We start from the raw sequence: 18341 nt of genomic DNA, 5'->3' as shown, positions 1-18341 counted from the left end.
GCTGGCTGCCGGCCCGGGGATGGCGGTGGCAGGCTCAAACCCAGCGCCATTGTGCTCCCCGGGGAAAAGCCGGCGGCAGCAGAGCTGAGGGGGAAGGGACACGACGTCCCGCATAGCATCCGGCCTCAACGTGGGGCCAAGGCAACCGCGGTCACCCAGCGCCTGGCCAGCGCGGCCGGGATGAGGCGTTAAACCCCACGGGGTTAGCACGGGGGTTAGGCACCCTGCTCCCACCGCTGCTGCTGCTGGAGGGGCTGGGGAGGGATGGGGTTGGGGTGGGATGGAGCCAAGGTAGGATGCAGCAGGGATGGGGTTGGGATAAAATGGGACTAGGGTAGGATGAGGCCCCGGCCGCAGGATGCAGGAAGAAATGCGTCCCGCCTGGACGGAGGCTGCGCCATGCCTCCAGCTGCATTTCGGTGTGCTCGTCCCCACAGGCTGGGGCCGGGGAGGGCTCTGGGAGGACAGAGCGCAGCCCGCCGCGTTCCCAGCGCTGCTGTTATTTTAACAATACCCTGCTGGCCCGCATGCCGGGGCTAATTTTAACCCTGGAGTCAGGCCAAGCCGGCCCTAACTTTCCTCGCTGTGATTTATCCCAGCCATTTCCCTTCGAAAACAAGGCCCCCGTGCCAGCCCCGCCGTCTCCCCGAGCAGCGGCACGCTGCCCTGCCCCCTGCCCCCCTGGGCAGGGCAAAGCGGGGCAGGATTTGCCCCTCGGCCGGCTGCTTGGACGGCAGGAGGGCGGCCGGTGCGGGGCACTCTGCCCTGGGTGCTCAGCCCCCGCCGCCCATGCACGGGGATTTTCGGAAGCTGGCTGGAAGCCAGGGGATGCTCAATGTGGAGCCTTCCCCGGGACCCTGGAGCGGCTCTGTTTTCCACAGACATCTCTGGGAAGGAGGTGGGTGGTTTTTTTTCTACTGATGTTTTTATTGAAAACGCTGTGGGGCGCTTTATTTTTTGCCTTTTTTTTCTTTTTCTCCCTTTTCCCAGTCAACAGCCATGCTTGAGAAAGATTTCCCTTCGCCTCTGTGCGTCTATTTAAAAACTGATTGATAAAAATGCTGCAGAAACATTTGCGAAGAATGAAAAATATTGAAAATATCTCGTGACAAAAAAAAAAAGAATCATTCTTTTCCAAATAAAGATCTTTTTCTTCTCTTTTTTTTTCCATCAGAAAAGCTTTTAGTGTGCAAAATGTCGACCGCTTTGATTTCTTCTCCCAGCGGGCTGGGATGCACCCACCTCTCTGCTCCAGGAGGATGGATTTCCAGAAAGCTAAAAACCACTGGGCAGAGACAGTGGCACCGTTACCTCCACATCCGTCTCTCTTGCGACTGCCCCCGCCAGACCTGCGGCAGGGTGGGAGGTCCCCAGGGAAAGAGGTGGCACGGCCAGCCCGTGGGCGAGCCCTTCCCCGCAGGACCTCAGCCTGCCTGCCCGGGAAGGGGGAAGAAAGCCCGAAGGTATTTGGTCACTAGCGTCATGAGTTCCCGTTCGTTCTCAGCCTGTCACAAACAGAGGAGGTCTGCAAGGCTGCAGATAGAGAAGTGCGTGATTTTGGCGGGGCAGCAAGCGGAGGCGTTAGAGGTTGTCGTACATGCGTAACGTCTTCTCCAGCTGCTGGCTGACGCGCTGGTAGAAGACGATCTGCTGCTTTAAGTAGGACTGCATCATCCTCTTGAAGTCGGCCACGCGCCGCTCGTGGAAGTGGTTCATCTCGGCTTGCAGGGCGAAGCCCACCACGCGGCAGCGCTTGCGGATCCCGTCCGCCTCCTCCTGGTCCATCCGGCCCTCGTCGCTCATCCGCTGGCTCTCCTTCACCTTGGCGAAGGCGCCTGGCGAGGGAGGGGGAAGGGTGAGAGGCCGATGGATCCGTGCGACCCTCCGTCCCCCTTCCCCTGGCACCGGCATCCCCGGGCAGCTCCGATGGGTCCCATCACCCTCTGTGCCAGGGCAGGGGCACCAGCCTGGCCCCACAGCCAGAGACACAGAGCTGCCCCACGCTTACAAGGGAGGGATCTGTGCACTCCCAGGCTGCCATCTCCCTGTGCCCATCAATCCCCATCCCTCTCCTCCAGGCAGGGAAAGACCAGGAGCCTTTTCCATCCAGATTCTGACCTCCTCACCTCCTTTTCCGCCCCATCCCTGGGCAGTTAGCCTCGTATTTAGTGGGAGGTGTGGGGGTCCAGGCTGATGGAGGGGTGCGACTCAAGGCTCGGGGTGCGAAGCTAATGCTTCATAGCCAAGCGCCCTGCCAAACCTGCTCTGCAAATGTCCGATGTCACCCCCCGGATGGGGGTCAGGAGCATCCCTGGGAGATCCCAGCCTGGGAGACAGTGAATTGGGGTGCGGGAAGGGCATGCAGGTCCGGCTGGAGCTCAGCTGGGAAAGCATCTCCCTCTCCCAAAGGCAGCTGATGCTCTGACACCAGTTTTTCCCCTTCCTTCCATTTATTTTTACAGCTCGGTTTCGAAAGAATCCTGCCTGGCTCCAGCCCTGCATTCCTCCCCCCTCATTAGCACAGAGGTTGTTTGCCGGAAAACGGGATCTGGCCCGTAGCTCAACGGGCTTTTTTCCCTTCTCCTTGCCCCTTGCCCGGAGCACGGGACCAGGGGTTATGGTGCTCCTGCTGCACCAGCCCTGCTCCCAGCAGAGAGGAGGAGGAGGAAGAAGCAAAGGTTGGAGGCCAAATCCTGCCTTCCGCTCTGCCCACGCGGCCTCGCTTCCGTACGGGATCCAGCCCCTCGGCACCCGCTGCGGTAAACAACGCGGGGAGGGAAAGGCGAGGAAGCGGCCAGGGCTGGATCGCATCCTCCCCTTCCCTCTTCGCCTTCCCAGCCTCCCCCAGGGATGCGGAGCGATGCACGGACACCCCCGGATGCTCCAACATGGACAGCCCTGGCTCCGTCCTAGGGAAAACTCCCTGCCCCTCAAAATCCGGGGCAGTCAGTGCGGGCGTCCCCTCCCTGCTGTGGGCAGCCAGGCCGGGAGGAGCGCGTGGACTTCGGCCCTGCTCCCACATCCGGCTCCCCGCCTGCGTCACACCCCTGGGTGCAGCGGGTCACCCAGCCCCGCCTGCCTGCTGCCCTCCCCAGGAAGGGCAGAGCAGACATCTCGGGCCCCCTCTCCTCCTTCCTGACCCCCCCAAATACCCAGGGGACCTGCAAGCAGAAGGAGCTAAGGGGATGCAGGGAGTCCCGATGCCCTGGGGGTGCTAAACCCACCCAACCTGGGCTCAGAGGGGCAGGGATGTACTCTTGAAGAGTTGGACCCTGGTTGTCCCAGAAGGTCCAGCATATCCCTTTGGGCCACGGGAGAGCAGCGAGGCTGGTGGGAAGCAGGGACACATCCATATCCCACTGCCCTGCACACCCGGCCCGGCCCCTCTGAGCGACCCAAGGCCATGTCCCAGCCGTGTCCCAGCCTCGAGGGAGCAAGACTGAGCATCCCCACCGGCCACCCAACCGCTGCCTCGGCCTGGGAAGGAGGATGATGAGGGACAAACGGTGGTGGATTGGGATGTGACGAAGTCCCTCGCTCACGAGGTACTGGGCAGGCCAACCTGGAGCCAACAGCAATGGTGCCAGCTCCTGCTCATGGCTCAGAGCGAGCGACACCTGCACTGAATTCCATGGCCAGCGCTTTGCAGTGGTGGCAGTCACGGAGTCCATGGCATCTCTTGGGGCAAAACCTGAACCTGGAGCCATCAGCCTGAGCAGCCTTGCCTGGGCCGGGGTGACTGGGGAGCTGTGCCAGCAAGGACTTGCTGCTTCCCCGGGAGCCACAGGCAACAGTTCCCAGCCTTATCCCCATCCCCATCCCCATGCTCATCCCCATCTTCATCCTCAACCCCATCCTCATCCTCAATCCCATCCTCATCCTCAATCCCATCCCCATTCTCATTTCCATCCTCATCCCGATCCCCATCCCCATCCTCATCACTGCACAGCACAAGATTTCCACATCACATTCCCATCCCGCTCCCTGTGCTGCTCCCACCCACATGGGGCCATCACGCAGGAGAAGTCATCACCAGTGGAGAAGCAGCTACCCTTACCTTTCTGGAGGTGGATGATGTCTGGGAAGTTGGAGAGGAGCCCTTGGTACAAAGAGAGAGTGTCCAGCATGAGGAACAGGTCGTTCTTGGGCTGCTCGGCAAACATCTCCCCCACGGTCTCGTACGTCTTGCCCGTGTGGGAGATGGCATTGTTGAGGGCATCCAAGCTGTAGGGAGGGTCCATCTGGAAGGAGTGGCTGATGGCTTGGAAAGCATTGCCCAGCTTCTGGAACTCCTTCCGGAAGCCCCCCACGTGCTTGCGCACCAGCTCCGAGGCCACATTGGTCAGCTGCAGGACACTGTCGTCCATCTTCTTGCTGAAGGCCTTGAAGGTGTCCACGCGATCCTCCACATCCTGCAGGTCCTGGTGCTCCGTGGGGATCTGGATGGTGAGGAGGAAGCTGGCGCCCACCATCTCGTCCTTCTCCGCCCGGCGTTTGCCCAGCTTCCACTGCTTCTCATCACGACAGCAGAGGAAGTGCTGGAAGCCTTCGTACTGGGAGAGGACGGGGTGGCTGGTCATATGGTCCATCCAGAGGATCAGCCTCCGCTTGCGCTTCTCGATAAAGTCCTCCTCAAAGCGCCCGGTGGCCTGCTTCTCGGGCAAGTGGGGCACCGAGATGACTGTGAACTTGTGCAGGAGGCGGTTGTAGAGCCAGTCAAAGTGCTTGTACCGCCGGTAGACGGGTGAGTTGATGTTGCTGGGGGTGAGCTTGTAGGAGATGTAGCTCTTGATGCCCTTGAACTTGGTCTGCTTGGTTGGGTCCTCCACGGAGCAGATGAAGGGGTGGGGGTTCGCCCTCCACTGGGGACCTTTGGAGCCCATCTCGATGCAGTAGGCCTCGGCGATCTTGGACATCAGGGGCACGTCACCCAGGATGAAGGCTTCTACCCCCGAGCGGACGAAACAGGAGAAGCGGTTGAGGTTCCTCCCCACCACGCTGCCCCTCTTGGAGGAGCTCATGCTGTCCTGCCTCTCCAGTGCCGGCTTGGGACGGTAACTGCTGTGCTGGTGGTGGCCGTACGCCGGCGGGTACTGCAGGTTGGGCGAAGGGTGCCCATTGGTGCCCGGCGCGCTCCGGGGCTCCTCCACCACCGTGCAAGCATCGTCCCAGTCGTCCCAGTCATCATCATCGTCGTCCTCAAAACTACCCTGGTAGGAGATGCCGGGGTTGGGGGAGGCCGAGTAGAAGGAGGAGTCGTGCCTGGGGGAGCCAGCCGGGCTGCTGGAGTAGTCCGTGAAGTTGGAGCCCGACCGGGAGCGGAGGATTTCGACGTAGGAGGCAGGGAAGAGGCCGGTCTCCCCGCGGCTGTTTTGGCCCTGTAACCACCCGTCCAGGGAGTTCTCGCTGAAGATGACGAGCTCCTCGTTCTCCTGGATGCTGATCTCCTCTTTGTTTTCGCTCTGGAAGTTGTAAAGCGCTCTGGCTTTCAACGCCATGGCCGCAACCCCTGGCGCCAAAAAAAAAAAAAAAAACAGAAACCCCTCACAGTGATACCGCAAGCGAGCTCCGCACCGGGGCCGCCCCACACTGTGGGAAAAGGTTTGGCCGGTTTCTCAGGGAAATAAAAAAAAAAAAAAAGTGGAGAAGAAATTCCCTACGAAGAAATCCCCTACGAAGTGACGCCTCCGAGGTCCATATGTCCAAGCGACACTCCTGATCCCAGCACCCCCGTGAAAAACAACATTCGCCGGTCAGGCGAGCGGCATTTCCCTCGATCCTATGGGATGTAGACCCCGGCTGGGCCAAGCGCCGGGCTCTGCCATGTCCACGCAGGTTTTTTTTTCTCGCTGGGACGCTGATCCCGCAGTTTCACTTTCCAGGAGGAAAAGATCCGGCTGCCAGCGAGGAAATAAATCCAAAGCGACTTTTCCCGGGGGCTCCTGCGGGTAAAACGCCCCAGTTTCCTCCCGCCAGCGCCTGGGTGCCGGTGGGTGCGGGGAAAGCGCCGGGAACCGACCCCGAACCCAGCCCAGCCTCCCGGTGATCCCGGCCCGGGGGTTTTGCAATCCGAGGCCGACTTTGCCGGGATTTGGTGGTGGGGAATTTTGTTGTTGTTTGGGATTTTTGAGGTTTTTGGTTCCTCTCCCCCTCCGAAACCCGCAAATCTCACGCAGGACGGAAAGGGCAGCCCCCCCCGCCGGGGCCGGTGCGGGCGCAGGGAGGGGGAGCCCGGGCCCCCGCCGCTCCCGGTACCGGAGAACCGAGCTCAGCCGCGGCCCGGCCGCCCCTCCCGTCCCCTCCGCGGACCCGGCGGGGCCGCCCTCCCCGCCCGCCCGGGGCTGTCGGTACCGCCGCCCGGTTCCGGTGTCGGGGCCCGCTGCCGCTGCGCGATGTCGGGGCCGGTGGCGGTGGCGGGGCCGGTGGCGGGGCCGGCCGCCAGCCTCCCCGTGACGCACGGCAGCGCCGAGCTGCCCGGTTCGCAGCTGGACCGGTCCCACGCTGCCCTCTGCAGGCAGCCGGCCCGGGGGGCACGGAGCCCGCCCACGGCCACGGTCACGGCCCGCGGGGACACGGCTGCCGGTACCGGCTGCTCACCCGTCCCTGACCGGGAGCGGTCCCGCGTATCCCAGCCCGGGGTGACCCCTCCATCCCTGCCCGGGATGCCGCCCCCCCGCCCGCCCGCTTCCCGACCCATTCCCGGCGGGAGGGGAAACTGAGTCACGGCACGGGGATGGAGTCCTCCGCGCCGCCAGGGGGCGCCCGCGGCACCCCCGCAATCTCCCGCACTCCGGGCGGAAGTGCGTCACGACGCGCGGCGGCGGGGCGGGCGTTGCCATGGAGGAGCTGAGCGCGGCGCTGGCGGCCGGCGTGGGCCTGGCAGCGCCCAACAGCCCCGCGGCCCCGCACCCCCGCCTCGCCGCTTACAAGGCCCGCGGCAGCCCCGGGCAGGCCGAGCGCCGTCAACGCCTCCTCCGCCTCCAGAGAGAGTGAGCGAGCGAGCGAGCCCGGCTGGGGCCGGGCCCTCGGGAAGGGGGAGGCACGGCCGAGCAGCCTGGGCAGCGGGAACGCGGCCGTGGGTGCGGGGAGCGTGGGGGTGGGCTGCCTCCCGCAAGAGAGCAAGCTGGGCTGTTTTCTCCCCACCCCAGGAGGCGGCTGGACTACGTGAACCATGCCAGGAGGCTGGCAGAGGACGACTGGGCAGGGATGGAGAGCGGGGGCAAGGAGAAGGAGGAGGAAGATGGGGAGGAAGAGGAGATGGACGTGGATGCTGGCAAGAAACTGCCCAAGCGCTACGCCAATCAGGTGGGGAGCTGGGTGAGGGACGTGGGGCGGTGAGGCTGGGCATGGTGAGCAGCCGTGGGGGTGGCTGTGTCGGAGCTGGGAATAACGTGTCCTGCCTGGTTTGGTGCTCAGTGAGGCACTGCGCCTCGGTTCTGCCTCCAAGACATGCTGCACGCACGTGGAGGACAGGTGGAGATGGGTTGCCCGTGTATTTAGGGAGATTTCATCTCAGCTGGTAGCTTTTGTATCCTGTTGTGCAGCACTCAGTTAAAGATTTCTGTCTCTCCCCATGTGTGGGACACCAGGAAGGAAGGGGAACCTCAGCCAGTGGGTTTCATCAGCTTTGGCTGCCATTTTGCTCCTAAAAGACACACCAGCCTTCAGGCGGTCGCAGCCAGGGAGTCCCCGAGGAGGTCAACTTGTCTGGGCTCTGCCGTGTATTTATAAACAAGCACATTAAATGTGCCGGAGTGGGGACCATGGTACAGTGCGAGGACTGTGAGCCTCGTGCTGTATTCCGAAGCTTAGTCAGCCGTTGGGAAGCAAGAGAAAGACTTGGGGAAGAGGCTGTTGTGCAGGTTGGTTAGAGGGAGCCAGGCCGCTTTGGCGCTGTGATGTGGAGTGACGAGCAATGCAGGGTGCCTCTGAAGCAACCAGCGTAGCTGTTGAAGCCACGTTGAAACCTTCTTACTTTGTCCTTGAGCTGTGTGTTCTCCATAACTTTAGGAGAGTTGTTGCTAACTGATTTTTTTTTTTTTTTTCTTCTGGATTTCTCTGTAGCTGATGCTGTCTGAATGGCTGGTCGATGTCCCCTTGGATCTGGAGCAGGAGTGGGTTGTAGTGGTGTGTCCTGTCGGGAAAAGGGCGCTAGTCGTGGCATCCAGGGTAAGCGGCAGCAGTGGTGGCGTCTTGACATCCAGTATAGGATCTGTATCTGTTTCCCAGCCAACATAAGGCTGGCCTGACTGTCTTTCATGAGTTTGTTTTTTTTCCCTCCTGTTCGCTCACAGGGCTCAACAGCTGCTTACACCAAGAGCGGCTTCTGTGTCAACAGATTCCCTTCCCTGCTGCCGGGGGGGAACCGGCACAATTCCACGAGTGAGAAAGGTAACGGTCTGAGGAGATATTTGGGATAGAGAGGGGAACCACCCGCTGCTCCCTGTGAGTGTGTGTACCAGCAGGCTCAGTGCTGCTCCTCCAGCTCCCCCTGGCCCCAGAGCTGTGCCGTTTTCCGGTGCTGGGGGCTGCTTCAGGCTTGTTTGCGTATCTCTGGGGATAACTAGGTGTGGACAATCTCAGATACCTTTTTGCTAGATAAGAACACTTCTTAATCAGCTGCCTGGTTAACTGACACACTCTTAAACCTCAACATCCTCTCTGTCTTCTGGCAGAGAGCTGTGTATGGTGTGGTCTTTCTTAATACCTCCTGCAGTTGCCTTCTTGCGCTAAGAAGGGGTTACTGTTTGATAAATGCCGTTTTCTGAAACATGCCTTTGCTCGCTGTGGCTCTGGCTGGTACCTTTGTAGCCTTGTTGGACTCCTCAGGCTAAAAACTGTTCACAGCATCTGTTAGCAGAAGGGGATCCCTCTACACCTCACAGCTTTACATCAGGGCGGGCTTAACGCAGGAGAGGTTTGATCTGGCAATTGCCTCTTGGGTTGGGCGGTCTCCGGAGCGTGTCTGGACCTCGCTGTGTTTGTGTGCGCAGTGTACTGCATCTTGGACTGCATCTACAACGAGGCAAAACAGACGTACTATATCCTCGATGTGATGTGCTGGAGAGGACACCCCGTTTACGACTGCCAGGTGCTGAGTCTCCCCCCTCTGCCCTCCCTCCCTCTTGTGCCCTGTTCTGTGAGCTGCTTTGCAGCCAGCACTGGACGTAAGCCCCCGTGCAGTGGGATGGTTATTTCATTTGAGCACCAGCATCTTTACAGCTTCTGGGCTGCTCATTGCTGGAATAACTGGGTGTATTTTTTGGGGATATCAGGGGAAGTAGCAGAGTTTGGGGTGCTGGCTGGTTCTGCAGGTGAAGCTGGGTTTGTAAATCTCCCGGGTGAGCGCGGAGGAATGGAGACGCTCAGCAGGTGCTGATTGGTGATGTGTAGTGGATAATCGCTAAATCTCTGCCTCCTTTCACAGACCGACTTCAGATTCTTCTGGCTTTTATCAAAGATCCAAGAGGAGGAAGGGTTGGGAGAGAAAAGCAGGATTAATCCAGTAAGTTCTTTTGTACTGGGAAGAGGAGGAGGAGGATGGGTGGTAAGCTCTCCTGTTCAGCAGGCTTCAGCACTTTCTTTCACAAGCGGAAGCTTTTTTCTTTTTTTTTCCCCCTTACGGATCAGGCTTCAAAGTGTACTTCTGACGAAATGGGATGCCATGTTCAGGATGTAAATAGAACCACTGACTATTGTAAATGAGTGTGGTTGGGTTTTTTTTTCCCAGCCAAAGTGCTGAGGGAGATCAGACTGCAGGGTATCCGCTAACTTCCACGCTGTTTTTAGCTTTCCCTTGAAAGGGAATGGAAAAGCAGCGTGGTTTCTACAGGGGCAGCATTGGTTGGCAGCCTGACTACAACAGCAATTATTCTTGTGTAGTTCTGTGGGCTTGCAAAGCAAGGAGAAAGGCTCGTAAAGCTTTAGCCTTCCCTCCTGCTTAAACTAATCATTGAAGTTGTCAGGATGGATGCCAAATTGCCACCTGGAGTCCCTGCTGAGCGAGGATAAAATGTCTTTCTTTGAAGACGTACACCTGGAGGTCAGACCTAGAACCCACAGCAGCTTGGAAAGTGATTTTTGGGGATGGACATAAGAGATTTGGCAGCCTGGCTTACGGAGCACAGTCACAATGCAGGACCTGATCCCGCTGCAGCCCCCGTGCATGCTCAGGCACAGCTAAGCAGAGCGGCGTCTGTGGGTTGAGCACATTGGTCATAAGTGCAGATGACCGCTCCTCTGCCAGCGGCGAAGGTATCTGTATTTGGAGAACATCCTGTTCTGACTCCCAAGGGGAATATCCAGAAGACAGCTACCTAACGAAGGAGGGGGTCGTTTCAGCTTTCATTTCCTGGGTGGAAAGATTTGCTTGGCTGAGCCAGCAGCCTGGAGCAGACGTCTGTCTGCTTTGCATCCTGTCCAGAGGTCATAATTTTCTATTTTGGTTAAAAGAGCATCTCAGGGTCAGCTCTCCTGAAAAGTTCTTCCTGCAGCCTTAGATGTTTGGGAAAAAAGGTGTTGGGAGCATGTGGGAGCTGTGTTGTGAGTCTCTGCTGTCCCCATCTCTCGTTAAATACCAGAGAGGGAGTCATTTGGAGCTGGGACGATAATACACTTGAAATAGATCATTGGGGATACCTGTCACGTTCCGTCTGACCTCATCGGCCTGTGGTTTTACCTAGACCGTGGAGTTAACGGCCACCAGGGGACCTGGTCTAATTCTCTTTTTGACCCTGTTTTTGGTTTTGGGCCCCCGATACCCTGTGGCAGGAAGGCCAGCAATTTAATAATGTGGTCTGTGCTTGAGATCTCCTCTCTGGCTGCTTCGTCAGATGCCTGTCCCTCACCCTGTCTTTCTCATGCTGGATCTTGCACTGGGAGAAATCCTTCCTTCATAGCCGCCTCCACACCAGCGCTCGATTCAGTGACTTGTTCTGCTTTAGGCCATGCAGTTGTCTCTTCTAACCCTCTCTTACTCTTTCAGTACAAATTTGTGGGCCTGCAGAACTTCCCCTGCTCTCCGGACAGCCTGTGCAAGGTGCTGGCTATGGACTTCCCCTTCGAGGTGAGAACACGCGGGCAGGGGGCCTGGATCTCAGCCTTAGCGACAGCCCCGCTGCGCACCTGCCAGCGCTTGGAGGGGGGCATTCCCTTCGCTTGGGAGCTGTGCTCTCCTGAGGCCTGCGGGCAGCTTGCTGAGCTGCACTGTTGTTTCTGTGTCGGGGATGGATGCCTTTTAGCACATGGCCGATCTCTTACCCTGAGAGGGAGTTGGTGCGGACCTGGCTGCCTCCAGAAGCAGCGTAGCTCACATTCCCATGGCAATGTGATGGACAGCTGACCGTTTCAGGGCTGAAGCTGGTACTGCTGGCTGCCCCAGGTGGGTTTGTGTGGGTACAGGCATGAGGATCTCTGCAATGTGCTCCTTCATGTGGTGGTGTTTCTTGAGAGGTCTGTGAGTGTGGTGTCTTTCTCCGACCTGTGTCACAGGCTCTGTGTTTCCTTAGTCTAGCTACTTCCACCTGCCTATGTGCGAGGCACCCAGCTATCTTGTGCCTCTGGGGAGGAAAAAGGAGGGGGAGGTAAGCTCCTGGTGGTTTCTGGGGGGTTCGGATGTTAGTGATGGGCACCTGTTAGTGATGGGCACCTGAGGCGTGCAGATGGCTGTAACAGAAATGGTTGGGAGGGGTTCAGATGAGTCTGCCCTGCTGCTGCAGAGGGGATAGTGACCCTCTTGCGGAGGGGATAGTGTGAGCGCTGCTTTTCGCTTGGTGCAGAACCAGCAGCTTCCTGCCTTTGGCTTCTGCTGCTCTTGGCCCTCTGAGGTGGCTGTTCTCCCAGCAAGAGCGGCTGAACGGGACACTTGCATTTGCTTCATCAGCTTTACGAGTCGGTGCTGTTCAGGCCTCTCTGCTGACCTGTGGGAGAAGGACAGGACAGGCAGCTCGGTGTGGCGCCCGGTTTGGCTCGGTGTGGCGCCCAGTTTGGCTCGGTGTGGCGCCCGGTTTGGCTCGGTGTGGTTGTGAGCAACGAGTCGGAGGCCCTTGTGAAAACAGCTCGGGCTGCTTTCGGTGGCTATTCTGGCTGACTTGGCACTGAAGCGGAGGAGGATGGAAGAGGCGATGGCATTCCGGCACGGTGTCAGGGACAAACATCTGGGTGCCAGAAGCTCCTCTGGCAGCTGCAGCAGTTCCTGCAGAGTGCCCGGTCTCAGCCCTAGATCGGGAGCAGCCTCTAAGGAGGTTGCTGGTCCCGCTAAGCCAAAAGCCACGTTGATTTGACCGTGCGTGTCTCTTGTGCTCTCCTGGCCCAAGTTAGCGATTAACATAGGTGCAGATTTAAATTTAAGGGATGCTAATTTGGCTGTGAGGGCTGACTTTTCCTTCTGCTTGTCAAAGCCAGGACAGTCATTAGAGTCGGAAAGTCCCAGCCCCTTGCTGGTCTTGCCAGATCCCGCTCTGAGCACAGATCAGGGAGTGCTGAGAAGGCATCCCAGGTTTCTTTCCTGCAGCTGACTGCCTCAATTACCAGTGCTCCGAGTGCCTCTGTAGAAACAGTCATTCCTGTCTTTGCTGGAAACAGCTTCATTCCTTCCTGAGGCATCTGCTCCCACGAGAAAAGGCTGAGGACCCACTGTGGTCAGAGCAGAAACGTTTCAGCCTGCGAAGGAGACTATTGCGAAATGCTGGGGGAGGGAGATGGAGTCAGTCAGGCTCTCCCTTCTCATCCAGCTGTGACTTCACCCCCGAGTTCTCTGGTGCAACCCCAGCAAGTGAAGCGTGGTTTGATTTGGCTCAAAGGCAACCGGTGACCCCACAGAAACCGTGGTGCTGCTTCCAGGAATGAAGGGAACCGTGGGTCTCTTTGTGATGTGCCACAAGAGGGAGCCCAAGAAATGCCCGTAAATAGTGTCCGCCCGCCACCCATCACGAAATAAACCTTGCAGAAGGCAAAATACAGCCTGGCTGTAGATAGTGCAGTATAACAGAGCTCTTCTTATGCCTGGGCCCAGCATCTTGTGATCCTTACAAGGACCTCGTGCGCGTGGTGACAACAAATGTGATCAGTGCTTTCAGATCTGGGTCTTCAGAGTTAATCTGTAACCTTAGAAGTTAGGACCTGATCCGCTCTATTCAGCGGAAATTTTTTCCACGGAATTCAGTGGACTTTGAATCAGTTAACTGGCACTGAGTTTGGAGTGGATCTTGAGAGCTACTGTGCTACTCACAGATCTGAGTAAAACAACGTTCAGGTTTCCATGAAAGCAGGGGGAGCCAAAGCCTGTGAAAAGCCAGTGTGAAAGAATGCGGCGTACTGTTAAGCACCTAAAATCTGAAGAGCATGGCTGGGAAATGTGAAATCCTGCCAGGCCAGTTTGTCATCAGGTTCGGTCGCTTAGGGACAGTGTCAGCCGTCTTTCTGATGTGGCTGGTGTCAGTGTGGTGACTCAGGGTAGGGACCCAGCCAACAAATTAAATAAACTGGAAGGAATATGGGAGTAACTTAAGAGAGATCAGGGGAAGGAAGAACATGACCTAACTCTCCACCAGGCTGAACTCCTGAGAATTCTCCGGCTCAGGGAAGATCTTTGGAGCGATCTGGAAGGCAGAAGCCTTTCCAGGCTCTCATCTTTACCAAAACATTCCTGTGGGTGCCAGAGAATCCCTGTTGCTCATCAAGTGCTGCGCACCAGCAGGAATGGGCCGGATGTGCAGGCGTGGTGCCGGGGTGCCACAGAATCTGGCTCTTCCCGAGTCTTCCCGGGAGGCAGGGGGAGGGAAAAGTTTTGTACTTTAGAAATCCAGAGGGTTACACAAGTTCATCATGATGTTTACTGTTCTGGTTTTATGTTTTCCTAGCACAGGAATCCCCCTTTTTTCCAGGATTATTTTGCAAGATCTTAACAGTGACTGAAAATTATGGCCCGAGTAGCACAAGAAGCTCTACCTCCTGATGGAGGTTAGCATCCATGGTGCAGAGGTGCACCTCAGCTTGGCTGGACCTTGCAGTCCAGCACAGTAGCAAAAATCACCTTGATCCACTTGGTTCACCGATGCCTCGACTCACTGCTGATATTCTTGGGGCTGTAGGCTCGGGGAGGGGCCTGGGAGCGATTCAGCCCGAGGTGGGCTCTTTTTCTCCTCTCTTCTGCCCACTCAGCCACTCTCACTCGTGGCCAAATTGCCTTTTAAGAGCTTGGGAGGCTGAGCTAAGAGGAGCACCACCTCTCCAGCGTTAGTCAGCCCGACAGCAGGATCTAACCTTGCAGAGTGCACCCCAGGGAAGCGCAGGAAGAGGGGGGTGAAAGTCCCTGAGCGTGGCAGGGAAGTGGGGAAATCGTCAGCCAGCCGCAGTATTGCGGTGTGGAAATAGAAGCGCAGGAACTGGGGCCTAAACCTTCAAAGTCCTGAGTGCCCTTAACTGTCATTGATTGCTGGAGAAGTTCTCTCTTGGGAAACATTAAGAATTTATTTTGCATAAGCCAGCTGAAAGAGCTGTAGCAGCGTTACGAAGCTCTTGGCGTCACGCGCTCTGACTAATTACTCTCCAAATGCATTATTTAAAATAACCTTAATCCAGTAAAGTGGCCTTTCTGTGCGCTGCCTTATTCAGAAACCCGATGGCTTTTCTGCAGAATGGGATCATAGCAACCGGAGGAAAAGTGCTGGTCCGTGCCGGCGTCAGGCTGAAATTGCTTGCCGTGGACAATTTAAAGCCATCCGGCAGTCGCTGGGCTTGCACTGATCTTTCAGGGCAGGAGCTCTGCGGGTTTCTTCTTTCCCTTCCGCTGTTTATTGCACTGCTTGAGGAAAAATGATCCAGCTGGTAGTTTTGGCCTGTAAATGGCGAGCGGTGCGGTCGTCTGGCGCCCTGTCATCCACCTGCAAAGCCTCCAGCTCCGGCTTTTCATTCACTCTTTCTCCTTTTTACAGGTTGACGGCCTTCTCTTCTACCACAAGCAAACCCACTACACTCCCGGCAGCACCCCGCTGGTGGGCTGGCTCCGGCCTTACATGGTACCCGAAATCCTCGGGCTCACCGTGCCCGCTACCGTGCTGACTGCCAAACCAGACTACGCTGGGCGTCAGCTCCAGCAGATCATTGAGAGCAAGAAGAGTAAAAAGCTGGCAGCGGAAAAGGGTCACCCGAGCGGCACGGCGGCTGCGAGGAACGGACATTACGAGCTGGAACACTTGTCTACCCCTCAGCCAGCAAATTCTCAGGAGGGCCAGGAAGAAGCAGTGAGCCAGATGGAGAATTAGGCTGCTGGGACAGATTGGTTGGGTAAGGAGAGAGCAAAAGGTTCCCCGCTTCTCACTGTCACCCGTGCTTCCTGAGAGGGGGCAAAGGTAATGATAGGATGGTTTTGTTTAAAGGGCACCAAAGTGGAATATCTTGTTCCAAGTGCTGCTGGATTTTTTTTTTTTTATTTTTTTTATTTTTTTTTTTTGGCCAGGGCTTCTGTGAGGCTTTAACAGGATTGTCTGGTTCTTTGCTGAGGCAGTTGTGCGTCGGGAAATGAAATGATCTGTCCCCACACTGCAGGGTTCCCGGTTCAGTTCTGACCTTGCTTCTGTTAAAGCCTCTGGCAAAGCTCCAGCGTAGGAACAGTGCTCAGACCTTGGAGGTGCAGCTGCTGCTCGTAACCCTGCTCCCAACGGCAGCCCCAGCCCCGGAAATTGGGGCAGTTCAGCCTTTGATCCAGCTGTTTACTGAAGCCTTCTCAATGAAAGTTTTGTGGTCAGTCTGCCTCTGGTAACAAAAAGTTTGCAGCAGGCTGCTGTGAATCCAAAGGCTGGGCTTTCCACACCCACACGCTACTGAGAAAAACTAAATTTCCTTGCATCGCAGCGGGCTCTGCCTCTGAGCACAGCTTTGTGCAGCGCGAGCACGGCAGAAGCCTGTACTCGAGGCTTTTCTCAGTAGGGGGAGGAAGGAATGGTTTCGCTCTGAAAAACGCTAGCATTGATTGTGCCAAATAAAAAAGTTTCTCAGAAAGACAAATTCTTGAGTGTCTTCCTGCTACCTAAGGGTGGACGCGTGCTGTGCCTCCCAAACAGGGATGGAAAAATCGGTTCCAGCGCTAACTGGAGCAGAGGAAATGCTTGTAGGAGTTTGATTCTCCTCCGTGCACTGAGGTGCTTTGGTCCCTCCCTGTCACTGCCCCTCTGAGCCCAGCCCGCTTTGCGAGCACCGGCTGCTGCCTTTTCCTGGTTTCAGTGGGATGAAACGATTGTACTCACCGTCCCCACGTTGTTTTCCAAAGGGACGTTAAAAGGCCAGAGCGGGACCACTCTTGCCACAGATGGGGAGATGAAATGTTAGGCTGGGGAGTCTCCTCCTGGCCGACGGTGAAAATGCCCCCGGCGGAGGGCCCGTATCCAGGAGGAGATACCGAGAGCGGGGATGGCCGCCTGCAGATAGCGAGGGCACTTGTATCCTGCCCTCGCACCCCCCTGTTTTTCCCAGAAAAACGCTTGTTTCCGTGCCAAGCGTGTGGGCTGCGTGCGATCATCTGACTGTGCAGCCGCTATTGATTATACCAGCGGGCAGCAGGAACTGTCCTAGCTGCGGCCGGAGCTGGCTGTGGGAGGGGGCTGGCCTCGCCTCCTCCTCCCTCAGAGGGGAGAAAGCAGCACCCCAACGCTGCAGCATTTGGATGTGGCTGAGCGTGCCGCAGGCTTTTTCAAACAACTGCTTTTTTTTTTTTTTTTAAGCATGTAAATCAACTGGCCCAGGGGAAGAGGACAAACATCTGGACTGCCTTGTTCCTCCCCGTCCGTCCCTCGAAGGCTCTGGGCTGTTCCGGCTGCAGGTTCCCCCTACACATCAGCTTAACCGGCTGGCAGAGGACCGCAGGGAGAGCCCCTGCATCCAGCCTCCTATCGGCCTCATTTTCCTTCCGTCAGGCAATTAAAGCCAGAGGTGGGCATCTGGATGTAAGACTTGTGAATCCCTCGGGGCAGAGAAAGCTGCAGCTCAGGTTACCGCCTCCCTGCCGCACTTCCAAGGTCCTCCAGCCAAGGGAAGGGAGGGAAAATACAGCTGACGAGGGGCTGTCTTCAGCTCCTTGCTCTGATCGATGGAGGAGAGCAGGAGGGAAGCAACTGCAGCTTTCCGCCGGCTCCAGATGATGCCGCATAGTTTCCCTTTTAAAAGCACGAACTGGGCTGGAGAAATAAATATTTGTGTTACAATTCCTGTTGGAAACGAAAGGCTGCGTTTGGAGAGAGGGTGTCAAACGGAAGTCACCGGGGCCAGCGTAGTTTGTTGCTGTGACTTTTATTTGCTGGGTGCGATCCCGCTCCCAGCTGTTCCCTGCCCTGCTCCCAACTGGAGCAGGCGGCAGTGCCGGTGGTGACCGAGAAGGGGGCTCAGTTTTAGTCTGGGGCAGGAGAGCTGAGCAGGCAGCTCAACCTGTAGAGGTGGCTGGGGGCTCTTGGGGTCAGCCGGCCCTCGAGCCCACATCCAGCTCGGCGTTCAGCCCCTTCCTTCTGCCCTTTCCTTCCATTTTCTCCGAGTTAGGTGCAAAAGCTCTGGCTGCGGGCATGTTGCCAACGCAGTCCTCCTCGGCGGAACAAAATGTCCCCCTGTCCCAGGGCCTGGCTTTTCCGTGGGGCCACTGCTTTGCAGCACAGGGCCCTGTTCCCTGGGGTCTCCATGCCTCCCCTGCGTCCCCTCCCGAGGAGAATCGGGACTCTCCATGCAGGATGCGTGTGCCCGGCCAGGGAATGCTGAGGAAGGAGAGCAAAGAAACAGCTGGAAATCCCAGACGCCTGGTTGCGCAGCGGAAAGCTGTGCGTCTGCCCCTCCTGCCCACGGGGGAAGGCTGGGAGGCAGAGGCTGAGGTACCGGCAAGGGAGGATGCTGCTGCCGGGAAGGGGCTGATCCTCGGGGCAGGCTGGTTGCTCCTGTCCTGGGGTCGCTGCTCGCAGAGTCTGGGGGTACAGCCCCCGTGCAGAATAAAAAATAAAATATTAAAAAAAAAAAAAAAAGACTGATGCTTGGTGGTGGGCTCGCACAAATACACCACATGGCTTTTGGGTTTCTTCCAAAGTCCCTCGTAGGCCTGAGTGGGGAGGTGTCCCAGGCTGGAAGGCGCAGCCCTGGGGCTCTTCAGACGCCCCTGCCTCGCCCCCTGCCCTGCCCTCCTCTCCCTCGCCGGCAGCGCGGCTGGATGCCACCATTTTAGCGGCGGCGGCAGCGCTGCCATCGCCCGCCGAGGCCCTGCCCGGAGCCGGGGGGAGGCGACGCCCTCCCGGCAGAGTCGGCCCGGTCCGGGGCGGGGCTCCGCCGGTTCCCCCGGCCCCATCCCGGCCGCTGCCGCCCCCCCCTCCAAC

The 18341-nt window shown here is 57.7% G+C and overlaps 2 protein-coding genes and 1 long non-coding RNA gene across 5 annotated transcripts; 1 reads left to right on the top strand and 2 right to left on the bottom strand.

Annotated features, from left to right (window-relative positions):
• Nucleotides 1-554: 554 nt before the first annotated feature.
• Nucleotides 555-16688, bottom strand: SNX33 (sorting nexin 33). Its single transcript, XM_086757598.1, has 3 exons — nt 16245-16688; nt 4058-5509; nt 555-1835 (listed from the first exon to the last, which is right to left on the bottom strand). The coding sequence occupies exons 2-3, from the start codon at nt 5496-5498 to the stop codon at nt 1582-1584; spliced, it is 1695 nt and encodes a 564-aa protein (XP_086613724.1). The 5' UTR covers nt 5499-5509; nt 16245-16688; the 3' UTR covers nt 555-1581.
• SNUPN (snurportin 1) lies at nt 6808-17198 on the top strand. 3 transcript variants are annotated; one of them, XM_086757601.1, is made up of 9 exons: nt 6808-6989; nt 7149-7305; nt 8065-8169; nt 8295-8391; nt 8994-9091; nt 9428-9505; nt 10985-11065; nt 14934-15285; nt 16719-17198. In XM_086757601.1, the coding sequence occupies exons 1-8, from the start codon at nt 6838-6840 to the stop codon at nt 15261-15263; spliced, it is 1098 nt and encodes a 365-aa protein (XP_086613727.1). In that variant the 5' UTR covers nt 6808-6837; the 3' UTR covers nt 15264-15285; nt 16719-17198. The 3 variants fall into 3 exon arrangements, with proteins under 3 accessions (XP_086613727.1, XP_086613726.1, XP_086613725.1); XM_086757600.1 differs by lacking the exon at nt 16719-17198 and adding an exon at nt 15458-16005; XM_086757599.1 differs by lacking the exon at nt 16719-17198 and having other exon boundaries at nt 6809-6989; nt 14934-16005.
• Nucleotides 17199-17266: 68 nt separating this feature from the next.
• Nucleotides 17267-18292, bottom strand: LOC147599297 (uncharacterized). Its single transcript, XR_015259932.1, has 2 exons — nt 17854-18292; nt 17267-17735 (listed from the first exon to the last, which is right to left on the bottom strand). It is a non-coding gene; the product is annotated as an uncharacterized LOC147599297 (long non-coding RNA).
• Between the last annotated feature and the right edge of the window lie 49 nt (nt 18293-18341).

Source organism: Chlamydotis macqueenii, chromosome 12, assembly GCF_036417535.1.
Source record: "Chlamydotis macqueenii isolate bChlMac1 chromosome 12, bChlMac1.mat, whole genome shotgun sequence".
NCBI lineage: Eukaryota > Metazoa > Chordata > Aves > Otidiformes > Otididae > Chlamydotis > Chlamydotis macqueenii.
Note: the sequence above shows the minus strand (reverse complement) of the source record. Positions and strands in the feature narration are given on the sequence as shown.

Bases quoted from the DNA above. Each gene is read 5' to 3' on its own strand.
- SNX33 (XM_086757598.1), bottom strand. From the start codon at position 5,498: ATGGCGTTGAAAGCCAGAGCGCTTTACAACTTCCAGAGCGAAAACAAA. The intron at 1,836-4,057 runs GTAAGGGTAGCT...CTCCCTCGCCAG, and splicing joins CATCATCCACCTCCAGAAAG to GCGCCTTCGCCAAGGTGAAG.
- SNUPN (XM_086757601.1), top strand. From the start codon at position 6,838: ATGGAGGAGCTGAGCGCGGCGCTGGCGGCCGGCGTGGGCCTGGCAGCG. The intron at 8,392-8,993 runs GTAACGGTCTGA...TTGTGTGCGCAG, and splicing joins CAATTCCACGAGTGAGAAAG to TGTACTGCATCTTGGACTGC. The intron at 11,066-14,933 runs GTGAGAACACGC...TCCTTTTTACAG, and splicing joins CTATGGACTTCCCCTTCGAG to GTTGACGGCCTTCTCTTCTA.